The 17,399-nt window shown below is 34.9% G+C and overlaps 2 protein-coding genes across 5 annotated transcripts in view; one reads left to right on the top strand and one right to left on the bottom strand.

Moving 5' to 3' along the window:
- Positions 1–17,399, top strand: part of LOC129000994 (WD repeat-containing protein 7) — a 160,224-nt gene that overhangs the window by 66,364 nt on the left and 76,461 nt on the right. The gene's annotated exons all lie outside the window — the stretch shown is intronic.
- LOC129000997 (pupal cuticle protein-like) lies at positions 9,858–15,995 on the bottom strand. The gene is made up of 4 exons (XM_054428116.1): positions 15,888–15,995; positions 12,711–13,249; positions 10,421–10,621; positions 9,858–10,157 (listed from the first exon to the last, which is right to left on the bottom strand). The coding sequence occupies exons 1-4, from the start codon at positions 15,897–15,899 to the stop codon at positions 10,031–10,033; spliced, it is 879 nt and encodes a 292-aa protein (XP_054284091.1). The 5' UTR covers positions 15,900–15,995; the 3' UTR covers positions 9,858–10,030.

Genomic DNA, 17,399 nt, shown 5'->3' with positions numbered 1-17,399 from the left:
CTGCTCCAGAATTGATTCCACTCAAGATAAAACTAGCAACCTTCAAATTTCAATACAAACTCCATAACCACTCAGCTACCCAGACAAATCATTATTAACAGTAGAGTTTTGATTATCAGGTCTTACTTATTCGACCTTCTATGGTATTCGATCCTTGCGCAAACAAATGATTTTGAGTTTTAAGAAATCACGTGGTATGATGATGCACTGCAAGCCAATGTCTAGATAACCCTCTATATCTGTGCTCGAAAGCTATGCCGCAGGCTTTACTCATGCACATGTACTTTACTGAACTTTTTTATTGTTTTTAGCATGTGGTTTCTAAATGGAAAAGTTACTGGTTTCGCTGAAAGGCAATATTAAAGCTACCTTTAAAGATATCTTTAAAGACATGAATATGTTTTAAAACAGAAAACCTCTATTTAGGTAATGATTTTTAATGTGTTTAAAAATGTTTTGATTTTTCCTGTGGCTTATCCGACCTTGCCGCAATAGGTTTAGGTAGGATAATCAAAATTCTACTGTATATAAACTCACTCTATAAACACACTCGTTATACCGTTGTGGCTATATATACCTATGACTCAACAGTAATCTAGTGTCTAGAGAGATGAAATGCCTCTGTTCTATAGACACCATATACAATATGACCAGGAGACTTGGCCCAGTTCAAGGTTAACAGTTGAGCAGTTACCATTGGCCTTTGCACTCAGTGCTATGTTTATGTTTTGGCAACATCCACGGGTTTGCAGGGTTATGATTGGGAGAGTGAAACATTTTTTTTGTTTTTTGAATGACTCATGATGGTGTCTATGACTCACCATTTGCTGGCAACACCATGCGTAGGTCCGTTATTATTATTTCCGTTTGGCAAAATTGTTCTTTAAGGTTTTTGTGTCCTTGTATTTGAGTTATGTATGTGTATAACTTTTCACAACTATATTGATGAAGATAATTGTTTTTAATAACTTGGAATTCCAATTAATAATCAGTAAAATAATAATTACGTAAACAGGTACCTATTTTAAACCTTTTTTTCTTACTCTTATTGTATTCAATCTCATTTACTTAAAAGACCACATCCTCACTTAATGAGCAAGTCATAATGCTTAATCAACTTATTTATTGATTTACTCAATCATTTGACAGTCCATCCCAAGAGTAGTTTTTTGCTAACTTCCTAACATTGCAAGGACACGGAGGTTGTAGAAATTGAGTATTTAAAATGTATTGGTGAACTAGTTGAATAGTTACTCAAGAATAGTAGGAAATTTAACCAAGTAAAATAGAAAAAAATGAAACATTTCAATAGGATTGAAAGTGAATAATGTTTTATAAAGCACTATTAGATAGATTGCTACAAATTGTTAACATTATTAAGTTTATGCTACTATAAGAAATATCCTTTTTTAGTCAATGTATGTAATATGTATCTTTGTTTGTTCGGTTTTTTTTTACAAATAATATCGTAGTCAGAGAAATATAGGATATGACATTAAAAAAATTGCAAGAAAACGTTTTATGGTTTTATTTTGTAGTGTTGGGTTTGCAGTATGACATACTAAAAGTTGCCAAAAATTGGTGCACGAGAAAACCACTCAAATCGCAATTTAAAATGGCGGCTTTACCCAACATTGGACAAATTTTGAAAAAAAGATACCACATGCATTTTCTATGAACATACTGGGGTCCACCGACGATATTTATTGGGTCGTTAGTACTTAGTTTTGATAGGGAACACGTTTTTGGCCGCCATCTTCGATCCCCCAGATTGGACATAGATATATTATTTTAAACGTAATGATAGTGTTGTGACACATCATTTCAAACTAAATTTTTACACTGATTTCAATGCCGAAATCCGTTTTTAAATATCCTTTTTCGTTTAGAAGATATGTTTAAACAAAAACTCTCCCCCATACATTTTTAATGGACGTTTCGTAGTTTGATAATTTTTTTAAATTATTTTTCTTATATCTCCAGTTCTTATTAACGGTTGCAGTTGGTTCCAGCCTTAAAATATTCAGTAATGTACGGGCTTCCATTTGAGCTCTTGAGCATTAAAATCAGACGAGTTAAAGACCAGCTATGAACCTCAGAACAATATCAATTTTAACTTTATAGAAATATATTTTTATTAAAAGATTTATAACTCTGGTTGTTGTCACCAAGTTCTTTCTGGTCTTAAATTACTCTGTAAATGTTTTTATTTTATTTTTATTAATCACTAAATAAAATCCGAAAAATTTAAAATGAATCATGAATCTTAATTTACCAGTATATTATTTCTTTTTAGAAATTTTTCTTAAGTTGAGGACATATATCCCAAACCCTAATAACTCCCAATAAGTAATCCATAGATAAAATAAAAGTCAATAATGTTACGAATTATTTAAGACTATAAAGAGTTTTAGGACTAATTTAGAATTGGGGATATACGTCCTTAACTAAAGACAAATTTGGAAATAAATACATTATAATGTTAAGTTAAGATCCATGACTCGTTTTAAAATTGTTAGATTTTGTTCTATGATTAATAAAATCCAAGCCAAAGATTTACTGAGTAATTTGAGAACAGAAAGAACTTGGTGACGTATTAACAACCCGAGTTATAAATCTTTTAATAAAAATATATTTCTATAAAGTTAAAATTGGTATTGTTCTGAGGTTCGTAGCTGGTCTTTAACTCATCTGATTTTAATGCTTAAGATCTCAAATGGAAGCCCTTACATTACTGAATATTTTAAGGCTGGAACCAACTGCAACCATTAATAAGAACTGGAGATATAAGAAAAATAATTTTAAAAAAATTATCAAACTACGAAACGTCCATAAAAAATGTATGGGGGAGAGTTTTCATTTGAACATATCTTCTAAACGAAAAAGGATATTTAAAAACGGATTTTGGCATTGAAATCAGTGTAAAAATTTAGTTTCAAATGATGTGTCACAACACTATCATTACGTTTAAAATAATATATCTATGTCCAATCTGGTGTCTCCAAGATGGCGGCCAAAAACGTGTTCCCTATCAAAACTAAGTACTAACGACCCAATAAATATCGTCGGTGGTCCCAAGTCAGTTTCTCAAAAAATGTTCATACAAAATGCATGTGGTATCTTTTTTCAAAATTTTTCCAATGTTGGGAAAAGCCGCCATTTTAAATTGTAATTTTAGTTTTTTTCTCGTGCACCGATTTTTGGCAACTTTTACTATGTCATTCTGCAAACCCAACACTACAATGTAAAACCATAAAACGTTTTCTTGCAATTTTTTTAATGATACCTGTGTAATTTTTCTTAGTTTGCTTGGACTTTCGTTCATCTGGAAATTTGCTAGTTCTTGTTTAGTATTCTCTGAAAAATCAAACGTTTACAAAATTATTGTTTTTAAAAAGTGTTATGTTTTAGGATATTTATTTATTCATATGAACTATAAAAACAAATGCAAATGACAAAAGGAAGGAAAGTCATCACAAGAATAAAAGTCCTTGAATCATTATATTAAGCAAAAAGTGCAACAGCCTGAATCTGATAAAAATCAACAAATTGTCCACAAAGGAAAGAAAGAGCCTTTGTTTAACACATTTTCCAACTTGTGTTTTTCTTAAATGTTTTAATGGATCTAAAACTGACTAAGTTTTATTTCCAAGCCGCCAGAATGATTTTATTAACTTTTTTCATTATGATAAGTGGTAACTGAAAACCTTTTTACAAGTATTGCATCTATTTTTATCGCCATGTTAAAGTGCAACACAGCAAAAGGAAAATTGTTCAAATCATCTGATTACTTTAGCTGTGATGAGTTGATTGCTCATCAACCTTACAGTTATCTCATCATGTACTGACATGTAAGCTTTGTCTGGACGACAAAGGCCGACCTGAGGCTGTAGTGCGCTACTGCGGATATATTGCAAATTCCACCGTGCTCGGGTCACCGCCAAGGTTACACCACGGTTTCCTCGAGGCTATAAACCGCTCCAGATACTTAACCTGTTGAATAGGGAACTTAGCTATTACAGATGTGCTAGCCTAGTGGTTAGGTGTTCCACTGATGCAAAAGGTACGGGTTCGATCCCCTGCATGCAAAAATTTGAGGGATTTGTACTAATTTTCCTTGAAAACAATAATGATTCTTCCATACACTATTCCACTGGTGTTGACAATAAAAAATAATAACTCTTTGCTTGATATTCATATTGAATAGTGGAAGTAGGCTTCTTCTCCTATTACAAAATTAAAAGCCTGATTTTTTGTGTTTCAAATTGGTATGGTTAAGAGTGTGCTGGTATCGACAAAACGCTTCTCTTTAATTTAAGGTAGATTTTAATATTTTTGCTTTGGATTCCTATTTGGTAATAAAATCAGAGTAAATTTTCTTAGAATTGGATTGTTTTCTTTGGTCAAAAAAGCTTTAATATACAACATACAACATGTAAACATAAAATCTGTTATCTGAAATCAGTAATTTAAATCATCACACATTGTCATTTTTTTCAAGACTGGCCATAACTCATAAGTTTATCATGGGAATCTTACCTAGTTGGCCACTCAAACCTAAGCAGGTTTTTGGCCTCCTCAACAGCTCTGCGTCATCGTTCTCTGTCCTCCATCATTTCTAGTGAATTTTAAGTCTAGTGAAAGATATTATTTATTACTGTTGTCAACACCGAGCTGAACAACACATATCTTGTGCCTCTTGGACCATTGACCGTTACATTCAGTGAGCTTCTGTCGCAACTCTCCTAACAAATGTGGCAGTGATCATGCACTATGTACTCTTGGCCTAGTTGTAGGTAAAGTTATGGCTGATCTACGACTTCTTAATTTTCACTTCCAACTATATTTGTTTTGTGCCTATCGTGGCAAATCAAGCTGAAACTATTTGCACTCAATGTTTCCACAGTATGAAACCATAAAGTTGTCACGGTTGTCTCGAATTATGTAAACAATGTGCTGCAATGTGGTGAATATTAAGTTGATTGTAAAGTCACTTGTTTTCATTGCTAACAAAACATTTATGCCTTTACCCTTTGATCAAAGACAGCAAGGTTAAGTTTGAAACCACGAAAAAGCTACTGATATTTAAATATTTCTCAGGATCGAGCGAGAGGATTTTATTCAGCTACTTAGCCATTCATATGCAATGCATACACGGCAAACAACTTAAAAGTGTGCTGTGCTACCATTCGTATCTCAGAAACTATTTAATCTAGAAAACCATTATATGGAAAATTTCAACTATTTTCTTCTGACAAAAAAATTAATTTAACTTTTTTTAAATGGCGGCCATTTTCCAATGGCGGTTAATTTTGAAATGTCTTATGGAACACCTTGTATTTTATAACAGTTTTAGAATGTAAATGCAAGACGTTTTTAATTTTTACATTTTTTCTCTAAAGCTACTTGTTTAGGAGCTAGTTCCACCTGGGAAAAAGTGTCTTGTTTTGTACATTCTGGTGTAGCTCCTATACTTGTAAGTTTTGAGAGAAAGTTATAAGTCTTGAAATTATATCTACATTCTAAAAAGATCATCAAATACACTAAAAGTATGAGTTCTACTTTTTTTTAATTACGGCTATTTTTAAAAATTATTTTGCAACAACCTGTATTTTATGGCATGTTGACAATAAATGTGTCTCCATGGAAACAATTTAATTCATTAACCACTCAATAAATAAATGCAAGATACAACTTTTTTATTCCTATCATAATTTTATTCTGAGGAAAAGCATAGATAGACTCAAACAATTTTAGTGTCATGGCCCCATTCCAGAGAGTAGGTTACACAGTTTTGGAAGAAACCTTCTCAGTGAAATTTGACAGAATTCTATGTTTCATGTTACTGCTTATAGCCTACAGAATAACTCTGAGATGATAACTATAGCAAGCAAGCACTTAGGACATCTGGGGAAATGGGAGGTGACCTGATGTTGGATCAAGGGGCATCAGTGAAGCAAGAGGTATCCACATAGTTGAAAGGATTGCTCTGAGTAAAGTGCCAACGGACCTGCTATGTGAAAATGTTTAAGGAACATGATGAAATCTGGGAGCTGAATGAGACTGCGGAAGAGGAGATTGGATAAATGGAAAACTTCAAGAAAGAAAAAAATAGATCTGCAGCAACACTGTGAGCTGATTGAAGCCATGTTGAGACAGAAACAAGGAAGGACAAGGCGTGAAGAAGATGTAACAATAGTATGTGTAGAACAGACTTGGTATTAAGTATATAATGTATCTAGTTTTAAGCATGTCATTTATCTAGTATTAAGTATCTTTTGTACTTATTGTAAGTATTGTATGTATCCTAGTATTAATACTTATCTGACCAATTGAGATAGCATGCTGCTTCACAGGGAGGTCTGACTATCAGACTGGCCATTTCGAGGCAGGTTTAGAAGGTTTCTTTACTCACTTAGGCCTAGTACGTTTTCTGTGCTTAGGCGAATGCTGGAATGGCTTCCTCAAGGGCTGAACCCATAAGGCAGAATGAAAGCCTGCACTTGGTCCTAATTTTGCTTTGTTTAAATTCCCCCAAATAGGTGTGTTCTTTTATTAAATAATTTAAACATCAGCAATAAACCTATCTTTTTTACTACTCTTGCTTTTTATTATCTATACTAGCTGGCCCGACAGACGTCGTCCTGTCCTAGTGTGGATTTATGTCAAATGCTCGTTCATTTTCAAGATGAGTTCGTTCGCATGGCTTAATCATGTCCTGGTTAAAGTTCGTTCGCTACGCTCACTCACCATTTGGTTGCTAATTAGCTGTTGAAGTTCGTTCGCTACGCTCACTCACCTTTAGGTTGGGGCTCGTTCGCTGCGCTCACTTGCCTTCAGGTTAGCTCGTTCGCTACGCTAACTCGCCTCCAGGTTGAAGTTCGTTCGCTACGCTCACTCACCTTTTGGTTGCAAGTTAGCTGTTATCATAAATTTAAAAAAATATATAGTGCTGCACCCTGTTGGTAAACCTATTAACTTTTTAATGCTATTGAACATCACAGAATCAGATAGTTTAGTTGAACCAGCTGTTAAGATTCTTTAATTCCATTTAAATATGAGTACTCATAAGGTTAACATGGTAAACTCCAGAGCCACTGGGGCGGAGCCCTTTTGACGGATCTGCACCAAACTTCACACAAACCATCCTTGAATAATGCTTAATAATGCCTGAAAGTTTCATTACAATCTGTCAAGCGGTTTCGGAGTCCATAAAGGACAAACATACAAATATACAAACATACAAATATACAAACATACAAATATACAAACATACATTGGATTTTATATATATAGATAAATAAATATGTATTTTAAAAATATATTTTGGTAAATACATCTCTTGCCTCTGTTTTTTTTCCAGCTCCAATAAGTTAAGTTTCATCTTCTATCAGTTTCATCTAGTATAATATAAAATCCAATTTATTTCTGTTTGTAATTTGTTTGTTCCAAACCGACCATCTGATTAGGATGAAACTTTGTTAAGTTGTTTTATACACAACCACCCCCCTCCCCCCCCAAGAAGGTTTCTGTCTCATCCCTATTCTTGAACTCTCTTTTGGAGCTCAGCCCCAGTGGCTCTGGAGATTTTCATGTTTACCTATGGGTATTCATTTTTTTAAAGAATGAAGAAAGTTATTGGCAGTTGTTTCAAATATACCAACAAGTTGGGTTCTATGATGTTCAATAGCATTAAACGTTACAAGATTTACCCGAGAGGCAGCAGCAATATTATTACTTTTTCTCTGTTGCAAAGCCTGGGTACAACAGCTAGACCAAATAAAACCCGTAACTTCAGAAAATCATTGGACATTTCTTATTCTACAACTTTATTTTTAGTTCTAGCTGTTACCATTTCACTAGCCAACCTAAAGTAAAATATTGATGTGATTTTTCGTTAAAAAAAAATATACGTACGGTAAAATTCAAGCAAACATGCGTGTTAATGACTAATTTCATATATATGTATGACCATTGATTAATCTTTATATTTCTGTTGTATGTTTTATTTGTGAAGATTAATCATCACATGTTTTAATGTTAAATGAGGAGTAAATAAATAGTGATTGAAATGTTGTACTGAAATTGACTATTCTTATTTTGGCTTTGATAATTGACAATAGATGTTAATGACTAATTTCATATATATGTATGACCATTGATTAATCCTTATATTTGTGCTGTATGATTTTTTTGCGAAGATTAATTAAATATCACATGTTTTTAATAATGTTAAAATGAGTAAATAAATAGTGGTTGAAATGATGTACTGAAATTGACTATTCTTTTATTTGACTATGAGAATTGACAATTTAATAATGCGTACTCGCCGATTTCCAACAGGTTTTGATCAAGGAGATGAAATCATGACAGTTGATCAGATGTTATGTTTGATTTTTTTCTCCTGTCGAAACAAACAGTTCTCTCTATCTATATTTGTTTAGTAACATGAAGACTGTTTCAGAGAACATTATGTATAAAAATTAATGTATTTATGTTACTTAATCCTACTTTCAAAAAAGATTCCAATAAAGCTATGAGAATACTAAACTATTGGGGAATTTGCTTTAAGGAAATAACTAAAGTGAAAGGATATGAAACGGCAATAGGTTTTTTTTTTTTTTTTTAACATCATGATTTTGTTCCAGAAAGAGTAGTTCAAAGCTCTTGGTAGAAAAGACAGTTAACATTTCAAATACAAAATGTCCTTCGTTTGGCCTTGACATGAGTAGTTACATATGTTTAATTAGCTTAGGTGATTATGCTATATAAGAATGGATTGAATCCTTAATCGGAAAATTAATGCTAAAGGTCATGTTAGCACGTAGTGAAGTCACAACTTCAGCTGCTTCATAGTACTGTAAAACTAAAAAATATGTTGGGCGAAGCCGGGCAATAGCTACCCAGTATGCTATACATGTTCCGGATTAAGGTCTCTGATGAGCTCCCTAATTTTGTAACTAAATTTTTTCAAATAAGAACGAAAAGTTATAATGGATCAAAACTGACCCTTGTGGCCTGTCTTGTATTTTGGTTTCTCAACAAATAATGCAATTAAACATTAATTATGGGGCAACAGAACAGCTGATAAAAATTCAACAAACTCCATACAAAATACTTCAACACTCCCGTTGCAGCAAAGCAGGCTAGATCAAATCTGACATCAGTGACAAGCTCTTTACTTCATTCAGTAATATTCTAGTCTTTTTCTACCATAGTCAGTCTCGTCATAGTAGTTGATAAAAGTGTGTGGAGAGATAAACACCACCGACACCGCCAACAATACGTCCAAGAATGAATTGCGTTATGTGATTATATTTCTCTGGTCTAACAGTCAACCCCTTTTAAAGACCCCAGTTTACTTACGAAGAAAGCTTGGGACAATTTACTGTTGCATAGGAAAATGATGCAATCTAATATTCTTTAACCATTACGGCAACTTGACTCAGGTGCCTGGTCAGGTGCGCAGTTGGATGGATAGGCTCTTTTGAGGGTTAAAGGACTTGGTGCGTGATTCTGATGCACCCAGACGGAAGGTCCGTCCACATTCTATCAGTAGTCAATAACGAACTCCAACAGCTGTAGGAAACCCATTTCTCTTACTTCTTTTGGTGCCACAAGTGATTTGCAGACACTTCCCTTATTGCGCAAAATTATGATTGGTTGTTTGTTTGAGTCTATGGTTCTAAGATGCTTCCCAATTAGTCCATGGCCAGACCCTTCAGTATTGCGTGCGTCGGTAACAAAGCCACGTACATGACATTTCACCCAATAAACTCACCTTTACCTTATTCTACAATCATTAGGATTACCTAAATAACCACCTTTACACTTTTGGGAGTATTGAAACACACATGTACTATAATTTAAATACTTTATTGTTTTTTATGAAGGTGTTTTTTGATTTGTTGCTAAAAGTGGTGGGCGCGTGAAAGACTAGAAGGCCGGGAAAGTCCAGCGGGTCTCAAGCTCTGACTCTGACGGCTCAGCGTGACGTCGTGCGTTACGTGACATAACTGTGACGCGTCACTCACCACGTCCTCACGGAGTAGGAGAATCTGGAGATGGGGGCGTGCAGGTAGGGGTAGGTGTAGTAGGGGTAGCTGTATGTGTAGGGAGCTACTGGGGCGTGGACCAGGGCAGCGCTACGGCGGTACCTGTGAACAAAACAATGAACAATGTCATGAAAATATATCTGACATATACTATGCGAGTTTTTTTGTTATTTCTGATACCCTGGGGGATGTTAACACACAATTAACATACTATTGTCTATTATTTGTAGGTTATACATCCCAACTAGTTACAATTTAAAATTGTGTCATTTGATCAAAATATTTAAGGGGAACTTCGCGAACATAATGTTAGCTGGACTGGGCAAATAAAATGCTACAGTATGTTCATTAAGAAGCTTGTATACCTGTGGTGGTGGGAGGGGGCGGCAGGGGCATGGCTTCCAGCCTTAGCGAACTCTGCGAAGTGAGCGGCCTTAGCAGCGGCAACCTCAGGAGTCTCGGCAAGGAAACCCTGGGGAGTGACTACGGGGGCGGCAAGGGGGCCGGCGTAGTGGCTGCCGTGGTGGCTGGGGGCAGCGGGGGCAGAGTAGGGCTGGGGGTTGTACCTGTACAAACACAAGGGTCACTCAACAACTGTAGAAGATAGCTTCTTTATTTATTGACTAGCTGTACACGCGGGCTTTGCCCCGTTTAACTTCTTAATTTTCAAGATGATCTCGTTCGCATGGCTCAATCACGTCCTGGTTGAAGTTCGTTCGCTACGCTCACTCACATTTAGGTTGGAGCTCGTTCGCTGCGCTCACTTGCCTTCAGGTTAGCTCGTTCGCTACGCTAACTCGTCTCCAGGTTGAAGTTCGTTCGCTACGCTCACTCACCTTTTGGTTGCAAATTAGCTGTTGTCATAAATTAAAATAAATAATAGTGCTGCACCCTGTTGGTAATCATTGTAACTTTAATGCAATTGAACATCATAGAATAGAACCAACTTGTTTAATTGAAACAGCTGTTAAGATTCATTAATTATTCCTTTTAAATATGAAAAATCATAAGGCTAACATGGGAAACTCCAGAGCCACTGGGGCGGAGCCCGAGAGTCCGATCAGAATAAAAACAACTTAGTTTTCCTATTTAATGCCTAAAGAATCAATGTACCAAATTTCAGCCTCCTAGGTAAATGGGAAGTGGGAGAATTAGTGATGAGTGAGTGAGTCAGTGAGTCAGTGAGGGTTTTGCCTTTTAGCGAATTTCCCATATAGGGAATAAGCTATTACCGTAGTACTCATGGTAAGACCTGGATGCGGGACCGATTATTTTTTTCGTTTTGAGGTCCCTAGAGGCCAAAAACACCATCCGTTCAAATTCATATATATATATATTTATATATATATACATATATATATATGTGTCCGTCAGCACGATAACTCGAGCAAAAATGATCCGATTTGGATGAAATTTGGTACAAACGTGTAAACGTACGTTTATTCGAACGAGTTCGCGATCCAGCATGATCGGACCATGGGAACGGGGGTTTACAGGGGGTTTTATGGGGTAAAAATAGGTTTTTCCTATTTTTGACCCAAAAAACATAAAATTTAGCAATTTCTTTCCAAACCATTTTGTAGAGCTTAAAAAAACAAATAATTTAGTATATTGAAGCGTTATTATGCGCCTAATAGTTACGGAGAAAATTCCAAAAAATTGTAAATTTAAAATTCCCATGTTATTCTTATGGAGAATAAGTAAACTGTTGTAGTTTGCTTGTTTGTGAACATATTTTGATCAAATTTGGAAAATGTTTTTATTTCTCACTACCTATTCACATAAAAAAAAAAAAAAGTTTTACGCTCCCTGATGCAGCAAACCTAAGTACTTGTTAAACTAATTCTATTTAAATCAAGAATAAATGTTATATTTTTAAGTAGACATTTCAGTGTAAATCCAATCAGTCAAATGGAAATTCGCTTAGTCTGCAGGTTTGCTGCGGCGGGGGTATTATAAGTATAGATTCACAATCAGTATAACCAATTTCCTAAATGTGAAAATGACTTTAGTGTTTTTTTTAATGTGAAAGGCTTTTGATGGTCATGCTTTAACTCGTCGGTATATTAAAATCACTATATTATTATCACTCATCGGTAATAATAATATTTATTCACACAAGTGTTTTACTTACATAGATTTTACGTTTTCCGAAAAATTAGAAATTCCAACCACAAAAATAAAAGTTTTTACGTCAACAATACAGTAACTATTACAACCAGAAACCGAAAATGTTGTGTTGTTGTGATTCGTTTATCATATCAAAATTAATAATATATTTCTACATCGTTTGTGTCCTGTGTTGAATGAATGTGACCAACGAAGCTACTCAAGCGGGTGTAATGTATTTCCTTTACTGGGGCGTTTGAAAATGGCAAACCAGCGAAATTTGTTAAGAATGAAATTGTTGATGATATTGTGAAACCATTATTAGCCGATATTGCAGTTCCGGGACTTTTACAGTATAATAAATACCATTGTGTTTGGTAGTTCCCAATTTGTTGCGTGACAAGTTAGAGTTAACTCTTTTGAATAGACAAAATTTTATTGGTTATAATTGTAAGAACGGTTATAAAATAGTTGTACAGTATCTGCTAATATTTTGTTATAAAACCCTAACCCCTGGGTGAGATGCTTGCTGTGAGGTCTACTCACCCTTGGTAAGAGCTGGGAGCCTGGGGGTAGCTGTTGTAGGCTGGGGCAGGAGCAGGGGCGCCGTAGTTGGGGTTGTCGTACTCGGGGCGGTAAGATCCGTCGTCGTAAGCCTCAGGTCCCTTTGTGGCGACCTTAGCCTTCTCAGCGAAGTGAGCGGCCTTGGCGGCGGCAATCTCGGGAGTGTCAGCTAGGAAGCCTTGGGGAGTGACAGAGGGGTTGCCGTAGTACGGTGCGACGGGGGCGGGTGCGGGGTTGTACTGGGGAGCAGGGTTGTACTGAGGGTTGTACTGGGGGTTGTACGCTGGGGCAGGGTTGTAGGCGGGAGTAGGGTTGTAGGCGGGAGCTCCGTTGTACGGTCCAGGGGCGTAGCCCGGCGACGACACCTTGGCTACTTCGGAGAAGTGCGCTGCCTTGGCAGCAGCCACCTCGGGTGTGTCGGCGAGGAAGCCGTTGGGGTTGACCACCGGGGAGGCTTGAGGACCGGCGTACCCTCCGTAGGCGGCGGAGGCGGAGGCGAAACACGCCGCGGCAAGAACAACCTGAGACACAAAAACACAATAGGTCAAGAGATTGTTGATACTATATTTATAGATTCTGTGCATTTCCAACTTGAAATTAACAGACTGGATCACGTTGGTACAAAACAAAAGGCTGAAAATATCTGTACTACTATCACATCTGATGTTTCTTCTAGGCGACTGGTTTCTAATAGTAATTCTTGTTTTTTAATAAAAATGCAGGGATCGCCTGGTAGGACAACAAATCTTTTTCATATTTTTTCCATACGTATTTAATTTAAATATTCCGTCCCATAGCATGTATAAACATAAGGTCGTGGTCGTGTGTTTTCTTCAACGCAGACGAAATCAAAAAGTGTCCTTCTGTATTAGGCAGACGCCGTGTAGTACTATGGACCATAAGAGTTGTCTGAGGGGTGCTACATGCACTTTTCAAATACAAGCAAGGATCAGCCATCATGCAATGATTTAACAAACAATTATAAAAAATGAAGTGAGATCTATAACGTGACTTCTAAAACTGAGTTTTTGGTTAACTGTAGTAACCAATTAAAATACATTTATAAACAATCAGTGAATATGTACAAAGTTGAATTTAATAGGTAGTTTGCTATTTTTGGGGTTTGTGTGTTTTTACCATTTTCATAAGAACTACCGTCTGTATAATTTATGTTTGGTCGTGTAAACATTTATAAACGCATACAATAGCTTCATAAATAAATTACAATTGTTATAGCTAGACGGTGTATCTTTTTATTAGTGAGCGTATATATATAGTAGTTGTAAATTGTTAAATATATTTCATGGGGAAAATTCAAAGATTTAGTTTGAAATTGGAAAAATCAATTTAAAATGTATAACATAGTTGTATGATATACAAAACGATTATTTCAAAATTCCGATAGTTTCGTCAAAATGTAAAGTTTTTCGGCATTCTCGTTTTTTACGTAGTTTCAAGCGCCACTTCAATGTTTAACAGTTTTTAATAAATTTATTGTATACTGTGGAATTTTAGTTTGTTGGTAATACTTTACCTGGTTTCCTAGTATGTAGAAACATAAACTCTTTGCCAATATAGAATGTCGCAAAGTGTGCCATTGAACGGTTGAGTGAGGGAGGTGTCGAACCCGTGAAATGTAGAACGTCAAACTCGCACTGTGGACACGGCTAAACGGCTAGTTAGCACCAATACAACTGGCCACTGGCTCTAACGGAGCGTGCGATTTGAAAAGTAACTAATTAAATAATTCTTTGCAAGCAAAATTTGTTTGGTGTTTGAATGTAAGGTCAATTCAATCAATTCCCATAGTATCAAAAGCTAAAAAGTAAATATGATTTTACAAAAGCTCAATCAGTTCAAGCTAATTCAACTACAACGCTTTTAGCGATAGCACTCCATTTAAATTAAAAATTGGCCACAGTTCGTCTCTGGGACTATGATATCTACTTTGTTAGCTTTAATAAATTGTTTACTTAGTTTATATTTGATTACAAAAATGTATCTATTTAATGCAAAAATGTCTCACAAAAACGTATGCGTATAAGGCTACAATTAAAACATAATTTTTGTGAGTTAATGATAGTTAGTAAACAAAAGATTAGAAAAAATAAAATGATCATTTATGGTTTACAATTTCGACATTTTCCATTTAAACATGTTAGCACGATTTAATTACCGTTAATTTTAAATCTAGGCCAAAGTTAAAATAAAATCATATTAATACATTTACTATCTTGTTAGTTAGTACAACTTTAAACATAATTAGTTACCAATGAATTGTTAAATTATTCCATTAATTGTATTAACAGTAGCGATGAACTAAATCACACGCAAAGGGTTTAACTTAGTCTTATTTATGCTGATTCCGATTACTAAATATGCGTCGATTTTAAGAATTGGCTACTCAATACGCCATTTAATTATCAATTGTTTGGTTTCATGATCTCATGCCGAATTCCAGCATCGGCCAAAAATATGTAATGTACAGACTTCTCTATTTTCACCCCTTTCCCTGCGTAGGCTATCTATGCGTAGGTTTTCCCCGAAATGCACACGAACTAAGAAAAAAAGTGTTAAAGAAACATGTTTGCCTATTAATACATAGATTATCCCTATCTCATTGTTATATAGGATACTTCTAGTTGTTGTCAAGTTTAATGCTAAAATAAACATTTTAATCTAATTCTAAAGATAACATTATTTTAACATCACTTGTACGAATAAAAAAAATGTTATACACAAAAATGTTTAAACATCCACGACTTCAAATTATACATTTCCGCGTGCAAATACATTTTTATACATTTCTTAAACATTGCAATTGTAGTATTGTGAATTTAATTTATTTGTTTTATCAGCTCACGAATGTTAAGTTCCTTATTTTAACGACCCCTAATGTAATTTGGAACGTATGACATACCTTACTGTACTCTCATTAAAACACAGATTTAGTTAAATAGGCCTACATATCGTTATAAATTATTTTATTTCCTTAAATTTTTGTAGGTAACAATATTGAGACTGTGACCATAATGTGTTTGAATACACCAGTTAATTAATCATATTTAAAAAAAAAATCTATAGTTTTCTCATTTGTTAATTTTGACAAATAATATTCCATACTTATCAGTTAGTATCTGTAATGAATGTCGTACTCACCAAAACCTTCATGTTAAACAACTGTGAGACTGTGAGACCTAGAGTGAGGTTGGCTGCTGCTGCTTATATAGCTAACACCAAGGACGTCCCCGCCACCTCCAGGACAGGGACTACAGGGGCTACGGCCCGTGGTGTCTAGGGTCAGCAGAGGGTCGTGTGTGGATATATGGGGGGAATTCAAAAAATAATACTCATAAAACATTGTGTAAATAGAAAAACAACAAAATGAATTGGAAAACAAAATTTAAAATTAAAAATCGGAAGGATAAGGTTGGAAGGAGTCGTAAATGGATATTATACGTCCTCGGCCATCCGTGTTGACAAAATTGATGGTAAGCTAAACAAAATGTTACAAATAACGCTGATGTGTATAGGGTTAGGTATAGAGAACAATATTATTGTCAGACGTCAGCCGATCATGTATAGGGAAATAGGTGAGAAAGTAAAATAAACAGAGTTTTTACAACATGCCAATGTGTATGAAGTGCATTTAAATAGAAATAAATGGAAAATTCAAAATGGCTAGCTAAAGTTGGAAGGGGGAGAAATGAGTTGGACAGGTCTTTAGGAGGCAGCATATGCACATCATATTTTAGCAACAATAACACAATTCTCGTCTAAATTTTTATAAAAATTTGACAATACATTGTATTAATCTAACAACATATATTACTATAGTAAACATTATTATCACCCTACCGAATTAGATAAAGAGTGTTTTCTTGTAATTAATCAATTATTATTACCCAATCTGCTAAAGCTAAAAACTTAAAGTTAAAGAATAGGAAAAGCTGCTCAAAACTAAAACATTGCCACTCTCAAATTTACAATATTAGGCCTACTTGTTTCCATACTGGTTCTTGTTCGTACTTGAAATAACAAATTATTTATGTTTACTATGAGATGGAATACGTAACGTTTCTATTGTTCTTTTGTGGCTTTTACAGTATCGCCTGTTTTAGAGAAGAGCATAATGGACCAAACCGAACTGTATATATTACTGATTAACTTGTCATGCTAAAAGACTTTGCTAAAAAAAGTTAAAAATGGTTGTAATTTCCTAATTAAGTAACGTTATTTCGTACAAAAAATGCCTTGGATACTGTAGTTTTTGCATTGGGAACTATTTGCATTACTTGTGATTCGCGACGGGATGACGGCGCGGAAGAGAATAATTTTGAAGGTTTTGAAATCTTTTGTTTAAACCGCTACACACCAACCAAAAGGTAACTGATCCATTAAGCTTTTAATTTATTTTTATTTATTTTTACCTTAATTAAATCTGCAGCGTGGCTAAATCAACTAAATGACTTAATGAAAACTTAAACATTGAGTATTTTCTTTTCGTTGTTTTAAAAATTAACCAAAATTTACTACCAACAACAACCTTATATAACCTCAAAACTATTAACTTTTTAGGGACGTAGCCTGAAGGGATTATACGGCTACGAACAAATATGTATGTCGGTCAGGTCCATCATTACACCACATAGATACTTTGGGAAAAATTCA

The sequence above is a fragment of the Macrosteles quadrilineatus genome, unplaced genomic scaffold (genome assembly GCF_028750875.1).
Source record: "Macrosteles quadrilineatus isolate MER2022 unplaced genomic scaffold, UCM_ALF_1.0 Scaffold_8__2_contigs__length_117827958, whole genome shotgun sequence".
NCBI lineage: Eukaryota > Metazoa > Arthropoda > Insecta > Hemiptera > Cicadellidae > Macrosteles > Macrosteles quadrilineatus.
The sequence above is the reverse complement of the archived record's forward strand: the minus strand, read 5'-3'. Positions and strand labels throughout refer to the sequence as shown.

Bases quoted from the DNA above. Each gene is read 5' to 3' on its own strand.
- LOC129000997 (XM_054428116.1), bottom strand. The intron at 10,622-12,710 runs GTGAGTAGACCT...GTGTTTGTACAG, and splicing joins GCTCCCAGCTCTTACCAAGG to GTACAACCCCCAGCCCTACT. The intron at 10,158-10,420 runs GTATACAAGCTT...TTTTGTTCACAG, and splicing joins GCCCCCTCCCACCACCACAG to GTACCGCCGTAGCGCTGCCC.